Below are 20,863 nucleotides of genomic sequence, written 5' to 3' on the forward strand. Positions count from 1 at the left end.
GGAGGCGAAAAGCAAGAACGCCCGTGTGTACGAGATTTTGGCGCACGTTAAAGATCCCCAGGTGGTCAAAATTAATCCGGAGTCCTCCACTACGGCGCGCCTCGTCGCCTGCGTTGCGTCGGCGCGTTAAACCCTAGAATCAAATCAATCAATCAAGCCTGGTTGTTGACTGCAGTAGCCTTTTCGTGGCCGTTTGTTTGCGTCCAGGTTCACTTGTTCTTTCCATGGAAGACCTGCCGAGTAGCGCCCTTCTCGGTTATTTGCCCCTCGAACCGCTCCAGGATTTTTTCTTCATAACTTGCGTGGCCATGTTTTGTTGCTAAGCCGGTCGACTCGAAACTACAAATTTTGTGCACTTGGTCTGGCATTCCATTGTCAGCAGTTTCAATCCGAAGTACCATGACTGCCTGTTCCTTTGTTATATTCCGAGTGTTTACTTGGGGGATATTTTGGATGGTCTTTCGGGGAATATTTTGGACGGCGTCTGTCATTTCTAAGCAGGCCCACATGACCGGCTGCCGGTTTATCCTTGCGTAAGTTTGCACTGTAGGATAGTGGGAGGGAGAAGAAGGGGCATGCACGTGCTCCTATGGGTTTCATGCCCGTACTGATGGATGGCAAGTCCGTTGTTCAGGTGACAGGTTTAAAAGCGAACGTTAAGTGACCCACTGGGGCCTGTTCGGAGTCCTTAGTGGCAGAGCAGATAAGGCTGGTGTGTTACGCTATGTTCAGACTACCGACGCAAAAGCTATACCGTGATCTATGGACGTAAAAACTGGCATGTTACACAGTTAGGGTGGCTAAGACGTGAAATGAGGACATTCATTAGAGTATTACGACAGTTGCGGCAACAGTCTGAACCCGGCCTTACAAAAGAGTAAGATGGGTACGACGCCAGAGGGACACCGGAAGTTCCATGCTTATCTGCAAGAACAAAGCGTAGATTCTTCAGAGGTTCATTCAGCTAATTAGCTTTAAAGTATGCTCCATTGGAATTTATGATAAACGTGTTTTGTTTTGCGCACTCCGTGGACTGCGTCGAGCTTTGCAGGTCGTCCTTCTTCACAGAGTAGAAGGGCACTAATTTTTTTAGTCATATCCCCTCACTCCCCTCTCCTCCTTCTCTTTCTTTCCGTCTTTCTCACGCTCCTTCAAGCGTGAAGGTATTACATTCGGTCTCAACTCTCCTCTTTACTAGGTTTACATGCCCTGCTTGCCGCCAGACGACAACGACGATGGAGAACATCCGCTGCAATTCGTAGAGATCTTTTCCGATAACAGATACGATGCGATGCGCTGACGATAAATGAAACGCGTGCTCGTGGAACACCTCGTTCTAAGCAGTTTTGCGAGGAGATGGTAACAGAAGCGCACACTCGGCTGCAGTCGGATGCACACATAGTAGAACCTTCCCGAATCAAGTACTGTCCTGCAAAACACCTAAAAGAAGGCTAAAACATGCCTGCAGTGGTCCCATTTGGCACATACCGGCAGACTGTCGACTGGTGGCGGTCGCTCGTTTGCTCGCTACCAACGCTGACGCGGGAGGTGCCCGTCGCGTAAATCTGCAGCGCACACAACACCTGCTCCACGGCCTTCGTGGAGCGAACGCCGCTTCAAAGTCTGCCGGTATACAACTATGCCTGCTACGGCGACCGTGAACAGCGAACCACGACACAGCAGCCGCCATCACGAACCTCACGAGTTCAACACAGCCTTGCAATATCAATCCCCAGTTTCCTTCGAGTTCTCGCGTCAATCAAACTCCCCCGCTCATTGGCGCTGCGGTGTAGCGACGGAGCCCCAACCAACCATGGCATAGACTTCGCCAGCGGGGTAGCGTCACCGCCACGGAGTAACTTGCATTTGATACTCCAGGGAGACACCTCAGAAACGAGCAATGAGCGAACGGAGTCCCCAGGCCACGACGAGTCAAATGCTGCCACAGTCAAGGGGGAGTTCTGTCCGTGGAAAAAGTTCACGCTAGTCCGAAAGATAGGAGCTGCCAAGGTGGCAAGAACTTGCACTGCAGCCGTCTTAATACATAGTGGAAGAGCAATCGATGACCGATGACATGATTTTAAATGTCTAAAACGCACTCGTCAATCTTCAAACACGCTAACAACATGCTAAATTGGGGAGACTACGCCTTTCGTTTGCACTTAAAGAAAGTCGGCCATGTTTGACAGTCTGGAGTGCCTTTTGCTGCAGTGAACTACCTTTTTACTTGGTTGGGGTTTCGCTGAGCTGCACTGGGCTAAACCCAAACCACATAGGAACAAAGGTGGAGCTTTGAAAGAAGGCACGCGCGAGCTGGGTTTTTATAAAAAAATTCGGGGTTATCTACTTTACGTAATGGAGTGCACAAGGCCACGCGATTCTAAGCGGCGCTGCTCGCCGATGTTTGTATCAGTCACGCTTTTTCAACGTGAGCGGCCTCAACTGAGCGCGTTGATAATTTGAAGCGTGCTCCGCCGATTGCGCTGGTTTCGCTTCAGGTTTATTGGATGGTCAACTAGTTTGGTAGCTCGAGGAGCTAGAAACTTGAAAACGAGCTATCTCGGGCCTTCGAAAATAGCGCCTGTGGACGTTGGTTTTTTAACTGCAGTGTGTGCAGCTGCCACGTTGTTTATCTAGGTCTGGGTACCATTCTAATACGGTAATAAAAACAGCCTCTTGGTCGTTTTAGGTGCGGAGTACCTTCGGACCAAACAATGTCCGTCCGCATCCGTGTTTAAAAATTGGGCCCATCTCCCCACGAGGGGGGACTCGAGTAAATGCGTCGCGTAGGGGGTAGGTGTATTGCGTTAACGTTAGTGTTTGGGGGGTGGTGGTGGGGTGGTAGGGAATGTGTTAACTATTATTGCCTATTACTATTAATTATTATTATTTCTTTCATATATTAATTATTACTTTTGTGATTTTGCGACTCGAGTCCCCCCTCGTGGAGAGATGGGCCCAATTTTTCTTTTTTTGGTGACGCAAGAAGTGAAGGCAAGGAGTAGGTTGTTGTAAGTCGTTATTTATTTACTTGTTGCTGTTGTCGTTGTATTGGACGCTGAGAACGACGGCTTCGTGGTCGCTAAAGTGTACTGTTAAGGGGTCTTTAAGCATTGGTCGTGCGTTGCAGCAACTGGTGAGGACGAGATCGATGCAACTGCTGCCGTGTATCAGCAGCTTCTTGACGTAGTTTGAAAGAGTCAAGGATATAAGGCGCGTTCATATCCTTTGATTCTGTGTCGCTTTTGTGGCGTAGTGGGAAGAGCACCATGTACCTCGCGTTCCGCCCACAGGGTCGTGGGATCGAAACCAGGCGCCGATAACTAATATTTTTTTATATAGTGTAGGGGGAAGGGTGCGGACCTGTTGTTGAGAGCGAGGACGGTAGCGTGATGCGGGAGAGGAGGAGTGGGGGAGAGGGCGCACCTTCGCGCTGAGCTGTTGCAGACGGACGGCGGACGCTACATGTGAGTTAAAGAAATGCTCTGCATTTAAAATCATTTACGATCGGAAAAACTCGCACAGGCACCAGCACCGGCAGGATTCGAGCTGTGGCTGCTATACCAGACAGCGTTAGGGTGAGTCGTCTCACCCATTGCGCTACGACCGTGAGTTAGCATCCGAGATTCAAACGGCTAACTGCCTGGCCTGTAACTGTGAGGAGTACCTTAGGACCTCCCAATGTCTGTCCGCGTCCATCCATGCGCACACCACCATCAAGCAAAAATCAAGGAAATTCGATTTGAGCCGTGAGTTGCAGATTCATTCAGGGTGCAACTCACGGCTGAAATGAAACGACGGTCGCTGTGCCAATCGGATGTCATTTGGAGTCCCCGAACTCCGCACCCTCGCCATGCTGCCATTTTTACTATAACCTGTACGCAGGAAAACCGGAATAGGGCCAAAATTATAGAGAACCATTGAAGAGAACCATTTGAGACAACCATTTAAGAGAACTATTTAAGAGAACCGGAATACGGCGAATATTTGGGTGGGTAACTTCATAGCACAAATGCCTATCTCCCCATTCAATTTGCCTTATTTCTCATCTTCGCACTCTGCTTACAGGATCGGTAGGCGGCCCACTCTGGTGGCCGTATTCTTGGGTACAGCCGTGTTCGCGTCGGCTTCTGCTGCTTCTCCCTCGGTAGAGTGGTTCTTGGCCCTACGGTTCGTCACAGCTGTCTGCGTGGCTGGAATCCAGACAGCGGCGGCAACTATCTGTAAGTGCTGTGGGGTGAAGCGAAATAAAAAAAATAAAGTCGCTCTTTTCAACGTGAAAGCGCTCTGAAGTGCAGAGCAGTGAATCACCATAATGGGCTGCGATGGCGTTATCCGCTCACTACTACTTTGGAAGGTGTGACCTTTCTCTGGTGATTAAATTGCTCCCGAAATTTTCAGAGCTGCATCCAATAGGCGAATTTTCAGAGAACCACTGGGCGCATGATGGCCTAAAGGTGCGACTAAGAAGCTTAGCGGCAGTTACTAACGGCGAAAATCATTTCGCTGCATAAACGTTTTCGCAGTTCGTGCGCGCCCCGACACTCACCCAGATTGTATACTGGCTGTTGAACACTGAGCGACCGCAAGACAACAGAACCTTGCTGAAACAGTGAACTCTGCGGTTTACATGACTTCTATCACAATCTCGTGTTCATTGATTCTGGGTAGTCACTAGCTTACACAGACGGCTCAACAAAACAACGAATTGTCATAGCAGCATCAGTTGCAGTGCTTCAGAATAAAAACCTGTGCTTATTAGGTAAAAGGATGTTATGGTGTGCAGGCCTAGGGTGATCAATGTTGCATCCCGTTTGTTGCTATTTTGGCTGTTTCACTTGCTCGTTGTCAGATTTACTAAAACGTAGAGCACAATTGAACAAGGACGACTGAAAAATGACGAACACAAGCGTTTACACGCAACTAGTTTTATTGCAGGCATCGTTTTTTCCCCAGCACACGCAAAAACTTTCACGAGCATACGCACAAGAACACCATGACAAAACACTGGTAAGATAACTGCATTTAACTAGCAGATTGCAAAAATTGAAATTCACTCACACGCATTAATGCCGATGTCTCACTGATGCATGGTCCCCTTTCTTCTTGATGTGAAAGGCTTCTAAAAGCTCCCTAGCCATTGTGTTTTCACTTTTGCCCAGAATAGTAATTTTCTCGAAGGTCTTCATTTCAACCACGAAGGACTGAATGGCCTGCACTGATCCCATTGCGCTGTAAATGCGCGCCCGCATTTCTGTCCAGTGACGAATTGTGCTCGCGGGCCCTATCATTGACACATCTGCCAGTCTGGCGTCATGAAGGACCCCGCTAGCACCTCGCGCTAGAGCTTCGTACGGAGCGACAACATCGGATGCGGAACGTCGAGGAGAGACATTTTAGTTGAGTAGAAAGAAACGAGAACACGCACATAGGAATAAACAAGGCAAAATGCATTCGGAGGCGTTAAAAGTGTACACAGTCACGTGAGACTCAGATAGTGTTCGCTGATCGACAACAGTCAAAGCAGAGATGGTCTCACCACGTTCGAAGTCCGGCGTCAGTCGCACTATCCAGCCATGTCGGTGACGGGAGCTGAATGGGCTCGCGGAGAGCGCTTGCGCTTGCGGTGGCGCCTCGGGCCTACGCCGCGAGGAGGGACCGCTAACCCGTGAACGGTGCCCGGGGGTCGCTTGACGATGTGCGGCCTGGTGCGCTTGTGGGTAGCACACTCTCCACGTCAGGCCTCGGGTGCTTGGCGCTGATCCAGGGCTCCGCTCGGGCCTACGCCGCAAACCAGCTTGAGACCACGAACGGGATGGACAGGGGCTCCCGGAACACCTCGAAAGGACCCCGCAGAACGGGCCCGGGACTCGGCAAAAGTGAAGTTCCGGCAGTCAGGGTTCACGAATCCGGCACACCACGCAACACTGCCTTGACGTAATTTCAGCCACCAAAAGGCCGAGCGCACGCCGTTTTCTTTACTCCCTTTTCTTCCGTAGAGGCACAGACCTCGTCCTTCGCTTGTGTTCAACCCCACACCAGCACGCTCCGGCCCAGTGCATCACCCCAATCACCCCCTTTCCAGAAAGTTGTCCCTCAACTATTCCAGTCTCGTAGAAGTGTCTGCGAGGTGAAATTTGCATACACAAAAAACAAATGTGGAATTTTACACAAGACTGACCTGGAGCAAAGTCCACACATTACGTTGACGTTCTTCCGGGAGAAAGCATCTAGACCGAGAACGACCCTTTGACCGATGGATCTAATCACAGGCGAGATGATCGGTCGGTTCTTGTCTGGCCGCTGTTTGTGGATTTTTCAGCTGACAGGTGTCACAGGACTTCATAAAAAGCCGTACGTCGACGTGGACGCGTGGCCAGTAGAATTCGTCCAAAATTCGGTTGGCTCTGTGTCACCTTCCGAGGTTGTTTGCCGTAGCAGCTTCATGGAATCTGCTCGGTATTGGGGTGCGGAGCGACTGAGGCTCGACGATCTGCCGGGAAGTTCTACCAGCTCGTACGTAATAAAGGTGGTGCATCGTACTCTGTGAGATGTAGAAGAGTCCTTTGCCAGAAAAGAGTCGCTTGCCGGTTTTCTGATATGCAGCCTTGAGCGTAAGGTCCCTTTTGTGCTGCTGGGCCAGTTCGTCCCGAGAAACAAGGAAGCCAAACATCGGTGGCACATTCAAAACGGTGCTATCCTCGTTCACGGCGTTGGCCACAGCAGATGAACTTACCTTGGTGTCTGGTGGTGTTATCTCAATTAGACGGCCAGTCACCTTCCGTCCTTGCCGCTTGTAGGTACCCAGCATGGATCTGGATAATGCGGTGGTCAGACGCCAGGGAGGTTGCCAATAACGAGGTCCTAGGTGGGGTTCGTCATGCGTAAAGCAGTGACATCCCCGACCAAGTATGGCGTGTCCACCTGAATAGTTGCCTCTGGTAGATGTTTGAAGGACCCATCCACACACTTTTTCTCATCCGTCTGTTCAAATGGTCATCAGTAACTAGGTCACGCCGCACGATCACAGTGTTGCTGCCTGTGTCCCTGATTACACGTACGGGTCTTCCGAGTGCACGTCCTTCTACAACTCGTACGTTGTCGACCAGGAATGTGGCCGCCTTGTTACCCGCTTGGCCCAAGCAACCTGCCACCTTCTTCATTCCACCAAAGGCAGCACAGTAAGAAAGGCTTGTGCTGGGTTCGGCAGGCAAGGCAAAAACAGACGTAGCAACTTGTTCGTTGTCGGAGGGCCGGGTCCTGCAATGTTTGGAGTTGTGCCCCAAATTCCCACACGTAGAACACTCCAGGGGAGCTCTTGTGATATGGAAATCCGGTGTGCTCTGTCCGCTGCGGACACACAGTAACATTTTGTTGGTGATTTCTTCTGACCATCGCTGCCACTGTCTGCTGCGTGGTGACCAGAGGTCTTACCAAGATTGTCGATGCACTGCGCATCTATGAATCGATCAGCATGGTCAGCCAAAGCGCTGAGCGTCTTGCAACCCCGTTCTTTCAGGAAGACCACAAGCTTGGAGGTGCAGCACCGAAGGAACTGTTCAGAGACGACATGGTCCCTGAGTCCCTCGAACGTTTTCGGTACCCTGAAGGGTATCGAAGTACCCTGAAAGTCGGGCAACGAGCTGTCGTTCAGTCTCCCCGTCCATGGATCGTGCTGCCCGGAACTTGTCTTGGTATCACTGGTAGGGAAACCGGAAGCGCTGCAACAGGGCTTTCTTCGCCGCCTGATAATCCATTGCCTCTTCAGCCGTCATGCGGCCTATCACAGTCAGGGCCTCACCGGAGAGACACATGCTAATGGCAGTAGCCCACTTCTCCTGCGGCCATTCCTTGACGGCCGCAACGCGCTCAAAACATAATAAATGCGCGAGTAAGTCGTTCCGCCACTCGTCGGAGAGGGGGGAAGTTTGTGCGGTTAACTGTGGCCGCGGGCGCTGACGACCCAGTCGCTCCGACGCCATTCTCCTGGTGATGGTTTCCTTGTGACGTGTCCTTTGGTGGCATCTCCCGGAGTCGGAGCTCTAACAGCAGAAGCTCTTTTCTCCTCTCATCCGCGGCCTTCTGTCTCTCGTCTTCGGCCTTTCGTCTCTCGTCCGCGGCCTTCTGCCTTTCGTCCTCGGCCTTCTGTCTTTCGTTCGTCCTCTCGACTAGCCTCTCTTTTCGCAGCTGGTGCTACGTGCTGCTTGGCGCGTTCTTACTCGACCCAAGCTCGGCGCCCAGGCCCGGATAATCCGTACTGTAACCCGAACGCGGCTAATTTCTCGAGATCTATGACGCGAGGTTTTCCGGACGAGATAGCGTTCCGTAGGTCAGTGTGTTAACGGTAATCCTTGCAGGCTCACAAATTTTTGTTATGGACCCGCTAGCACCTCACGCTAGACCTTCGTACGGAGCGACAGCATCGGATGCGGAACGTAGAGGAGATGCATTTTAGTGGAGCAGAAAGCAACGAAAACACGCACAAAGGGAACACACAATAAAAGGCACCCGGAGACGTTAAAAGTGTACACAGTCTCGTGAGACTCAGATAGTGTTCACTGATCGACAGCACAGTCAAAGCAGGGATGGTCTCCCCACGTTGTCAGTCCGGCGTCAGTCGCACTATTCAGCCATGTCGGTGACGGGTGGTCAATGGACACGCGTAGAGCGCTTGTACTTGGTGTGGCGCCTCGGGCCTACGCCGCGAGGAGGGACCGCTAACCCGTGGACGGTGCCCTGGGGTCACTTGACGATGTGCGGACTGGTGCGCTTGTCGAATAGAACACGCCCCACGCCAGGCCTCATGTGCTTGGCGCAGATCCATGTATCCGCTCGAGACTACGTCGCAAACCAGCTCGAGACCAAGAATGGGGTGGCCAGGGCTTCCCGGAACACCTCAGTCATTTTATGAACGCACGACTTCTTCAGTGCAGATTCGAGAAGACCCAATGAGCATTTATACTGTCTTTGACATTATAATATTATCTAAAAGTTGCAAGGAGTTACGGCAAGGCAATTCATGCGGAAATGCAAGACCCTTCTCTAGCTGAAAAAAAATTCCGTAAAGTTAGTTTGGCGGACTCAGTGTAGTTATTCGACACATGTTTTTTTAGAACAATTAAAAAATCGTCCACATGTCTACAAACACGCCGAACAATCTCACATACTCATTGTCAAAGTTTAAAAGCCAGTCCCGATAAACACTAGCAAGAAAAATATCGTACAAAAGTGGCGCTACACAGGAACCGATACAAATGCTTTGTTTGTGGTTAAACATACGCCCTGCAAAAGAAACGTATGTCGCATCCAAATAAAACTCTTACAAGCTCACAAGCTGTTCAGACTTACCATATGTATTCTGGAAGTTTATCACACCATTCCCGTCAATACACTGCCTGACAGAGTGGAAAAGCACCGCATGACGCAGTGACTAAAACAAATCCTTAGCCTCAATCGAAAAGGGATACCCTACCGAGCTGTCATCTATAATAAAACCAATTCCTTTTTGGGAGCTCTTACTGCGAAATGGGTAATCGATGATAAGGTGATCTCGAGGCTTTTGTACAAACGTGCTAACATGTGACTGCCGGCATCCGTGCTCGCTTAAAATACACCAAAAAGACCTGAAGTCCATGTGGGGTTTTGCCGTGAAATACACACTCAAGAAACTACTCTTTCTAGTAGACGCAGCGTATGCTAACTCGGACAAATCAAGTTCACGGCACATTTCCGGACCTCTTCCTTTTGATATTTGGGTACTTGCCTCCGCTTACTTTTCCACCGCTTGCGTTGCCTTCTCATTGAAAACTCCAGAAGTCACCGCGACAAAACCACCCTCCTTGTCCCTCAGAAGAAGTCGTAGCCCGTTGTCGTTAAAGTATCGCACCACGTATGTTGTCTTCAAAGGTGTACACTGACGTTGCTGCTTCTGTACAGTCCTGCAGAGACTGTCAACACCGTCTCAAAGAGACAGTTCCCGGTCTTCAACATCTGCTTTATCTGCAATCTGTCTATTGAAGAAGAGCAACTTGTGGGCGGGATCTTAGGTTTTTGAGTGAGCTTCTACCCTGTTCCTAGGACAGACACGATGTCTCCTGGAAGCTGGACTTGCTCAGTTGTCACAGGTACTACCTCGCAAACTCGCGGCTTTTTCGTGCCTACTTGGAGTCCCGTCAGCGTGAGTTTCCACAATAACTCGGTGGCTTCAGAAGCTTGCCGGCGAAGGGACTGTAACATCCACTGAGCGGTCCAGTCCTGATGCTGACTGTACGTGATAACGCCTAACCAGTCATAAGACGAGCGGACTGGGTACCCGAACCGTGACCTGAAGATTCTGATGAGCCGCTTTACGTGACCATGCGAAGGCTTGACGTACCGAAACAAGGCACATATATCGGGGCACAATTTCTTTGCGAAGGCAGAACGAAAGGTAGCGGGAAGGGCATGACGAGTAGGCAATAAGACTTACTATCACAGAAACTTTTGGGGGACACGATGCTCGAAACAAAACAGGGCCCATTGTAGAGGAAAGGTACTTTAGTAGAACACACTGTTCGGCTAGTTAGTGCATATTTAGTAAATCTTAGAGCAGAAAGACGACAAACACAGGCGCTCACTTGAAACTTGTGTCGTGAGCATGAGTTGCCAAAGTTAGCAAAAGCTGATTCTACCGGCAAAGGTAATGTCTTGACTGTGTTTTTCACTGCAAAAACCCATAAGTACTTGATGACTTTTCGGTGTACTGTAGGCGAGCACGGATCCTAACAGTAATGTTTCGTTCTCCTTAAATTCGCCTCCTTGCGAGGTGGGCGTTGGTGACCCTTGGAGTTCCTGCCAGCCATGCACTGCGGTTAGTGTAGCGCTGCGGCTGTGATGAAGGCGACGACCCGTTGAGACTAAACGAAACTTGTATTTACACTTTACTTTGAGAGGATACTTTGAGGCCATTGGTCGCTATGTGCGCGCGGCACCCCGTCGAGACGAGCCACGACTCAACCCGGTCTGCCCGAACCGCGCACACTTGCAATCCAAGAAACCTCGTATTCGTGGAGGAGGGCACGCTCGCCTCGACCGTGCTCCCGGTCCCCGTGTGCAAGTGCGCAACAATACACGTCCCCCCAACCTACCGCTTGCTTCACCCGGCTGCGCATTGCAGCCGCCGCGCGCAACTTCGCTAAACAAAGCACGGTCATCCACCCGGCAGCCGCCTGTTGCGGACAATACACGCCGCCTCAGTCTCGCTTCGACACGCCTGCGCATTGCCGCCGCCGCGTGCAATTTCGCTCAACAAAGCGCGGTCACCCTCCCAGCAGCTCCCGCGATTGCCCCCCTTTTGCACTCAGGGCCGAAACACGGTACACAAGAGGGGCCCTCTACCCCCGTGAAGCCGTTGCTCCGTTGCCTGGCTGGTCATGTAATCATGACAATATTGACGGGACCACCCGGCCCTTACACTGGCCGTCACATTTTAGCAGGTTTTTACGAAAGCATCTAGATCATCATATCATCGATAACCCATTTCTCACTAAGAGCTCAAAAGAAGTAATAGATTTTATTAAGAAGACACTCGGTGTAGTGTGCCTTTTCGGTTGATGTTGAGTATTTGTTTTATTCAGTGCCTTATGCGGGGCTTTTCGCATCTGTCAGGTAGTGTATCGATTCAAATGGTTTGATAAGCTTCCATAGTAGATGTGGTATGTCTGTGAACAGCTTTATGACATTGTTAGAGTATTACATAGATGCCACATACGTTTCTTTCGAAGGGCGTATCATTTATATCGGTTCCTCTGTCGCGCCAGTTTTGTGCAATATTTTTCTTGCCAGTGTTGATCGCGACTTGCATTTAAAACGTGACAATGAAAATGTTCTGGGTGTTTTTAGATATGTGGACGATTTTTAAGTTGTTTAAAAGAAACATGCTTCGCCTAACTACACTCAGTTCACCAATATAACCTCACATAATTTTTAGTCAGCTCAGGAAGGATCTGGACTTTACGCCAGAATGCCCTTGCCAGAAATCCTTGCAACCTTTAGATAGCAATTTTCGGGTTTCATCCGACCACGTTTGTTGGATTTATTGCCGACGTGCCCATAACCAGATTCTACCATATGCTTCTGCCAACCAAAGCCAGTTAAAGGGACATAGTGTCTGCGGTTCTCGAATCCGTACTTAAGAAGTGGTGTGTTTATACAATGACGTCGGTCGGCTACACGAGCTCTATTTTCGTTGGTGTTTCCAAAGATTTGCTCAGAAAATTGAAAGGCCAAGCTCGCCAAAAGATGCCAAAACAGCCTGAGGCGAAGCCAGTTGCCGTACCCCTATGCAGAGGGTCACGCCCAACCTGAAGAAGGTGGCAGAAAGGCACAAAGTGCCTGTGGTGTTTTCCTTTCCACACACACTTGGCCGCCTCTGTGGGCAAATATATGGCAAAGGAAAAGAAGCAAAGAAGTGGAAAAGAAGCACGCTAAGGATTTGTGCCCTCTAACGTGGGAGTGTTGTACGAGATACCGCCTTCATGTGGGGAGGCCTATATCGGCCAGATGGGCAGATGTGTCAATGATAGGGCCCGCGAGCAGCATTTGCCTCTAGGAAAACTTACGGGCATGCATTTACAGCTGTGTTGAATGAGTGCAGGCCATTCTGTCCTTTGCAGTCGAAATTCAGACCTAGCTAGATAAAATTACTATTCTGGCAAAAGGTAAAACACAATGGCCGGGGAGCTTTTAGAAGCATTTCACATCAAGAAGGAGAGGCCAGTGTGTTAGTGAGACATCGGTACTATTGCGCGCGAGTGAATTTCAATTTTTGGGAAGCTGCGCCTTCATTGCAGTTATCTTACCAGTGTTTTTAAACCAAAGCTTTTTACGTCTATCCCCCAAGGGTTCTTTCACGACTGTTGGTGTCAACAAAAAACTCCTGCGAACAAATAAAAGAATTGGCTGGCACCAGTAGGAATTGAACCTGCAAATAATAGAGTGAGCGGTAGCCCGTTGTCTTGCCTATTACGAGCCCACGTGAAGTCGCGGAAGACAGGTGGTGCACTCACCAAGCACATCTACGGGTTTAACTCCTGCATTCTCACTGAACGCCACGTCATAGCTTCACGCAACCTCTCGCGCCACTCTGTGCTCTACCCACGGCATGTCTAGCGGCCCTTTGCGGGCCTTGCGCACGTGCAAGTGGTTGCAAACATTAAAGGAAGCTCACACCAACACGTGACATCTCACTTCTAGTACGTCAATGTGCTAAGCCCTGTGGCCTCCAGTGTTCACGTAAAAAATCCCAGCTCCTTGTCGTCCACCCTCAGGCCAAACGTCAAATCAAGGATAACATTCAAATGATGCTTGATCGCCAACTACAAGCCCCAGCATCAAGATCCTGGGATTACATCTCCAGGCTCACACCAAGAGTGACGCATCTTTGCCGGGCCTCAAACACAGCATCAATCAAATCATTACATGATCAGGCGAGTTGCCACCAAGAGGCGAGGCGTCGAGGAATCCGATACCTGCCTATTAATTCAAGCTTTTGTCCTCTCGAGGATCACTTACGTCAACCTCGGCCTTCTTGTCGGTCAGGATGACATAAAGATGCTTTATTTAACGATTAGACAGGCGGTTGAGCAAGCCATTTGTCTTCCCTTGAATGCGTCCACAGAGAGCCTGCTTAGCATGGGGCTCCACAACACGGTGGAAGAGCTGTTAGAGGGCCATCTTTCTAACCAGAAGCTCCGAATGAGCACGCCTGCGGCGGGTCGCCGCATCTTTCACCACATTGGCTGGGCAACACAGAATGTCACTCCGCTTCATGTACTCCCGGACTCTTGGTCACAAGACGTAAAGATGGTACCTTCGCTTAGAAATATGAACCCCTCACAAGACGAGGGCTTCTGCCAAGCACAGTCTCAACCGCTCAACGCCACCCTCGGTGGGGATGAAGCAGTTATCTACACAGACGTCTTCCAACATCGAGGGCAGCAGTATGCCATCATCGTGGCTACCTCCAGAGCCAACCTCATTGCCTCACTCAAGACTGAAGACATGACGGCAGCAAAAGATGCAACCATCGCCTTGGCTCTCACTCAACCAGGGATTGGGAAGGTAGTCACCGATTCCCAACAAGCCTACTGGAATTACCAATCGGGTTGGGTGTCCCGACCTGCACTGCGTGTGCTAAAAACCACTATCCAAACGGCTCCATTCACCTCACCTGGACACCCGCTGAAGCTTCAATGGAGGGCAACGAATACGAACGAATACCAACACGCTGGCACTTTTACCCCCCGTGCTACGGAGCTGCACGAGAAGTCACCCGGTTGTCTCGTTCAGGGACATAACCCAGCATTATCGCCTTCAGAGACAATCCCTATCTCGGCTTACACTGACCTTTCTAGGGAAAAAGAAACTACCCTACGGCTCATACAATCAGGCTCCTTCCTACACCCGACACGTCTTCACTTAATGCACCCGAATCGCTACGACGCTGAATGCAAAATTCGCTCAGAAGTTGGAACACTCCGACACATAATTGGTGGTGTGCGACTTTAGCCCTCAGCACCCTCCTCTCTTTCCGTCAACTACTGAACAAGAGCGGTGGAAGATGCTGTTGTCCAGCCCCTCTCTACCTACCCAGCTTCAGTTGCTGCACAGAGCACAGGCGGTGCGGACTGCATATGGGCTCCAGTGAAGAAGGAACCACTCCCCTGGGCCGCACTCTGGGCCGTTCAGAAAACTGAATAGAAGTTTTTCCTTCTCCTGCCTCTCTTCCCCCTTCTCCCTCTCCTTCATCATCATCATCATCTTCTTCTTCTTCTTCTTTTTGTTCTTCTTCTTCTTCTTCCTCCTCCTCCTGTGACTCTGCCGCCGATTTTGTTGCCTTCGTCCGCGACGGCAGGCCGAGACGGAGAAGTGACATTGTCTAACACTGGGTTTGAGCTTCCTTTAATTTTATAAAAAAAGTATTTCCACTCACGTTCTACACAAATACAACTCAACCAACCACCGTTCATGCATCATGCATTGATTTAACCTTACCAAGAATATCCAAGAATAAATGCTGTGCTTACGTACATTTCACTTCTCTCTGGTTTCACTATTTGTAGAGCGACGTGAGTGAATTTAAGTGACGTCGCATGGGTTATCGTTGCGGCTGCCGCTTACAGCTTTGCTTTCCAACCACATTCACAGGGTGGCTTGGCGCGAATTTTCGTGGTGTTCTTGTGCGCTTGCTCCGGGAAATTTTTGTGTGTGCATATTAGACGATGCCTCCAATGAAACTAGTTTCCAGTGAGCGCTTTAGTTTGTCGTCTTTCGGTCGTGCTTGTCCAATAGCGGTCTCAGATTTACCAAATATGCACCAACTTTCCCAACAGTGTGTTCTACCACGTTGTCAGAATTCTACTTTCAGTAAACCTGTCGCGCATTTTCATTTTAAGCACCTAATGTTGAAACCATGCTAAACGTAAGTTATTGCCTATTGACGTCATAGTGTTACAACCATAAAAATGTCAAACAATGGGATATTGTTTTCATGGTGCGTGGTTGTGACGTGCGCGAAAACTGAAGCCTGTCTTCTCCCGCGCACAATGTTTACGAAATTGTTTACTGTGTACCAAAGATACACTTCGCGGAGTAGGCTAATATTCCTCATAATCGACAGCTTGAGCTTTTGCAATAACAGGCAGCACCCACCAATAATAGCACCCACCAATTGGTGGCACAGTACTATTGTATGGTTTTATACGTCTTTTCAACAAACTTTTTCAGCTACCCCATTCGCGCTTATAGTTCGACTCAATTCGAAAATCGCCGAGTTCGAAAATACAATTGAAAATTATTTATGTACTCCATTGCCCTTGCTGCATTTTAGTAATGAATTGTTTTTCATGCAGAAAACAGCTTTCATGTAAAACCTACTGTTTAGGTCAGGACTCGGAGTCCTTACTGCTCTCTGCTTTCGTTCTTGCTAACAATATTGTTTTGCATGTTCTGACTCCTGGCGCCTGCAACGTACGTCCCGGTACAGTCGTGGAGGTACTGGAATCACGCTACCGCACGGGCTTGAATTTAGGATTTTGTCTCGGCTTCGCCATCGCATCGGTGTGCCTCCCTGCGGTCGCATACGCAATCGACAACTGGAAGTGGCTACAGGTTGCCAACGGCTTCACTGCTTTGGCATGCCTCCCTCTTATGATGTGGGTATAGCAACATACATTCTTCTACTGCACGCCAGTAATCCTCAGGGTGCTATTATATGCCTCATAGAGAAATATCATTTAACGTTATATCCCACCCGCGGTGGCCACTTTTCAGATTGGGGTAAAAAGCAAAAACGCCTGTTTGTCGAGATTCCGGCGTATGTTGACCGTCACCAGGTGGTCGAACTTAGTACGCACCACCCGGCTACTGCCTTGTAGCTCGAGCGTACCATCGCCACTTTCACAAAATTTGAATTTGAATACTGCAGAAGCTCCTTCGCAATCTTCTCAAGAATCTTCTAAAAGCACGACGATTGTTATCACCAATTTATCTATTCAGAAACGACAAGTTTTTATTGTGAATCACTTGTATGTCCCAAAGCATGGATAAGTAATGTTTTTGGAGAAGTGCTGCTGCTGGAGCGTCAAAATTTGAAAACGCAGAATTGGCTTTGGTCACTTTAAATCGGCGTTCAGAGGCTGGTTCCATAAAGCAGGGTAGCCAGCCAACGCATTTCCGCAAACCATTCCTTTCGGTTTGGGTACATAAATTTTCTTAGCAGCGCCACGGAGCTTCCGCCAGTCTTATCAGGTGTTTTAACAGAATCAGGCGTTCAAGCCTTGTTTTGTATGCCTCACCGTCAATCTTGTTCACTTTTGGTCCCACGCGTTACAGGGAGAAGAGTAATTTTGGTATCCATAAAAACAACTACTATCATAGAACAAAAGGAAATTACAAAAAGTGTTCGCACACCAGGGATGTGAAATGAGCTGCATCGGTGATGGTGACAATGAAGCAGGGAAGGTGGTTCCATTCGGAGCTGGTTTTGGGGACGAAGGAGTAATAATGCACAGCTGTTTTGAAATATTTACAGAAAACTCCAGTGATGTCATTTTCGTAAAGAGTACACCAGCTAGATGGCCGGCATTCTGTGGAGCTGATCGCTGCTACAATCACCTTAACTGAAAGTACTCCTGTTCCACAGGAATCGCTAGTGCGGATACCAATGCCGCGCGAAATTGCAGAATTACCAGTGCCGCGCGAATACCATCCCGATTCGAAGCGCTACATGCAGTATACTAAATGTCGCACTGGTCGAGATATTCAGCACTCTACGTTCTTAACTAATCAAACAGAAGCTAGGCAAGCAGCGAACAACGAGATGTGTGGATTTGCCTACTAGCACCTATTTAAAAATTTTCGAATTGTCACCAGCCACAGTGGCGCATTGGCCAAGGCGTTGTGCTGCTGAGCAAGATCGGTGTTTGGACTACGTGCACAGCCAACTTTATTAACAGCGGAGCTGCCGTAGCGGGCAGTAACGCGTGGCGCTTAAAGCGTAACGCGCACCGCTTTGAAAAAACGCCGAGCGCTCGTCAGCGCGTGACTCGCGGCGAGCACCAAGCGTTCTACGCTCACGCAGTGGCTTTAGAAAAAAATAAAATGCTGGGGGAAACCCGGAGCAGCGCCTCGCGTTCCCTGGCAAAAGACAACACCACAGATGGCGGCACCCCTGCTTCGCAAAACCGCGCCGGACTAAGGAGCTCTGCGCACGCGTTGTGCACGTACGCGCCGCAGCTGCTGACCGCGCACACCTAATGCTTGGCATGAGAAACACGACGATATGGGTACGATCACTCCTACTTGCACAGTGGAAAGCGACGACGGAACATGTAAACAAACAATTTTCAACTTGTACAGACGCGTGGTGACGTAAAATTTAGTGCTCACGTAGAATGAAATCATGCAGCTTCGCTATGGTTCAAGCCCTCTATGACTTAATGCCAGCTTCGCCAGTTTTTTCGAATGAACAGAAACACTAAAATGCCTTGTGTTCGTATTTGGACGCATTTGTGATACCCCAAGGTGATAAAAAATTTTATACCAGTTATAATGTCATTTTATTTACACAGCATCGGTGATTATTCAGCAGTTGTTTCTCTATCCCGCCAGTGGTAGCCCGCTTTAATTCCAGTGCGTCAATCTTTTGTCGGAAAGTCTCCCTTATTTCTAAATGCTCACGCATTTGCGATTTTCATTCCTTGCCGTTCTAGCTGTTGGCGATACAAAAACAAGAGATGGAATACTATAGAGCCGGGAGAAACTTGTAAAAATTGCTAAATGATTTGTTTGTTACATGCACAGCGGACTGCGGGGAGCGGACTACGTCTCTGATAAAAAGGGCGTTTTCAGCAATTTAGACGTTGATTATTCAAAAATCGAAGTCGCGAATCGTGTGTGTAACTTTTCGAGAATCACCGAGGGAAGTTTCAGACACGACGGACTTGACTTACACGTGAAACAAGCATCGCAGGACTTGACAGCCCTGGGCGATTCGCGTACAAGAGACCACAACTCGCCTGCGGAACAAGGAAACAACGACAACATCCCGGGAGAAGACTCTCCAAAGGTGAAGAATACAAGAACAGCAGGACGTGAGCGTCAATTTTCTTTGCATCAACAGCAAAATCAACCTAGGTTCTGTGTCATACCGCCGTCTACGCGACAAAAAAACGTATTTTCGAAGCGTAGAACTACATGCAAACTTTGCGAAATGGTCGAATGAGGTATTGTAGAGCTCGAAGACAGTCTGTCGACGTTTATGAACGAAAAATGCCCTCAGAAATCGAGAAAAAGCCCAAAAAGTTGTCATGCACGCTTAAGAGAAAAACAAAAAATAAACAAACATGGGCGCCTCCTTGTTTGAGAAACAGCGTGGCTAGACCAGAAATACGGTTTCACCCGATTTGGCAGGAAAAGGAAAAAAGCGACTTGAGGAGGGAGCAATTACCCAACTGAAGGAAACGAGGAAAACTTTGCAAAATGAAAGAAAGTAAAAGAAAAAAGCAAGGGAAAAGAAGACAACCAAGAAAGTGCAGAAATGACGATGCCAACATACATGGATTACCAGGACGGGAACAGTGAGCCCACTCCATCGTGCTTCGACAGCCCAAGCAAGAACAACGGAGGGGCATCAGATGGAGAAGATGGGGGGACAGAAGACCAACTGCTCGAAATACAAAACGACAACAAAAATGAATGAGCTGTCTCACTGTGCTACGGCCACGGCCTAAGGGAAGCAGAACCAGATTGGTGGACAAAACACGGCAGAGGACTACCCACCCTTGGATAACCCAGGAGAGGGTGAAGAGGCTTCCACTCTGAGGGAACGACTTCAAGAAGTAGAAATGAGAGTCATAAAAAAATTTATTGGCAACAAAAACACCAGAATGGCATCTTTAACAGATTCGTTATTAGAGGACTTCCTCAGCATGAGAAAGGTGTGTCTAGACATGGTGGAGAACTGTCGCCTTCGAGGCAAAGTGGAAGGACTTACTGAGGCACTGGCAGCACAAGGTCAAAGACACACTGTGGACTACAGCAAGGCATTACAGAAGGCCCCCACTGTTGAATATTTTGAAACAGCGACAACGACAGAAGAGCAACCCAAAGAGCACTTATTATAACTGCAGCAAACCTAAAACCAGCTGCACTAGAAAACGTGATTAAAAAAAACGTCGACCCTTGCTAGCTTGGTCTCAGGAATGTCAAGCTCCGCCAGAGCTTGTCCTCTACATCCGCAGAAGGGCTCAAACGACTTGAAGAGCACATAACCGAAGACAAAAACTTAAGAGACGTAGCAGTAAGAAAGCCACGGGTGCAACTACCGGAATTCAAGATCGTCGGCATCGAGGATAACTTCGGAGACGAAGAAATCGACGAAATGATAGTGGGACAAAACAACATCAATGCTGGAAAAGAAGACATTGAACTCATGAAGACGTGGAAGGAAAAATCCGGAAAAACAGCGCTCATCAAAACTGGAAAGAAAGCATACGAGCAAATGAAAGAAAGGAAGCATCTCTACGTCGGTTCGACACGCTGTCTGGTCTTCGAAAATACGTTTGTACCAAGGTGTGTGAAGTGTTCATGGATCAGACACACGGAAATCCACTGCCCGGCCGACAAGGCAGAGTTTCGTTGTGCGCGGTGTGCAAGGAGTCACTACTATAAACACTGCAACGCAGCAGAAGAGTGTTGTGCCTCCTGCATTGAGCTGCCGGACGTGCCCGAGGGGGACGCCTACCATACCATGATGTCTTTTCAGTGCCCGGTGTACCTCCAGAAGAAGAAAGAGACTCTTCAGCGCATTCTGGTTCAAATAGAGCTCCCCTAGCGAAGAAACGACTAGACCTAGCCGCGAAACCCTCCTCAAGTCCTCATATTCACCCGTGATCACACCTAACTACAGGAATAACCTACCTACTTTGCAGTACTTGGAAATTTCCGTTTTGCCACAAAGTGATCCTTCCAAACTTGGTTTCCTAGGATATTCCAACTGTTTTTTAGCTATAACGGTCGCCGAAGTGCTGCCTTTAATACGTTTAGTGCTTGAGTCCAAAATCAATTCCCTGCAACAAGTAAGTAACGACGTGCGAATTTCGAGCTAAGCATCTGATTCCACAATCTGGTATGACAAGCTCAAAAGAAATCGGTAATTATTATGACATTAAGAGTTTCAACGCAGAATTTTCAAATCATAACTCGTTTTCTGGTATGCATATCAATATGAAAAGTCTCAGAAATATGATAGAGGACCTGGATATGCTATTACACTTAATTACACGTAAATTAGACATCTTATTTCTTACTAAAACTTCGTTGA

At 48.9% G+C, this 20,863-nt stretch overlaps 1 protein-coding gene across 1 annotated transcript in view; it reads left to right on the forward strand.

Moving 5' to 3' along the window:
- Positions 1–20,863, forward strand: part of LOC144164209 (organic cation transporter protein-like) — a 203,190-nt gene that overhangs the window by 139,029 nt on the left and 43,298 nt on the right. Inside the window, exons 4-5 of the mRNA XM_077694726.1 lie at positions 4,069–4,223; positions 16,025–16,193. Of these exons, the coding sequence (XP_077550852.1) occupies positions 4,069–4,223; positions 16,025–16,193 (324 nt within the window). The remainder of the gene's footprint in view (positions 1–4,068; positions 4,224–16,024; positions 16,194–20,863) is intronic.

Source organism: Haemaphysalis longicornis, unplaced genomic scaffold (genome assembly GCF_048455015.1).
Source record: "Haemaphysalis longicornis isolate Haplotype H1 unplaced genomic scaffold, Haemaphysalis longicornis Haplotype H1 scaffold_13, whole genome shotgun sequence".
NCBI classification, from domain to species: domain Eukaryota; kingdom Metazoa; phylum Arthropoda; class Arachnida; order Ixodida; family Ixodidae; genus Haemaphysalis; species Haemaphysalis longicornis.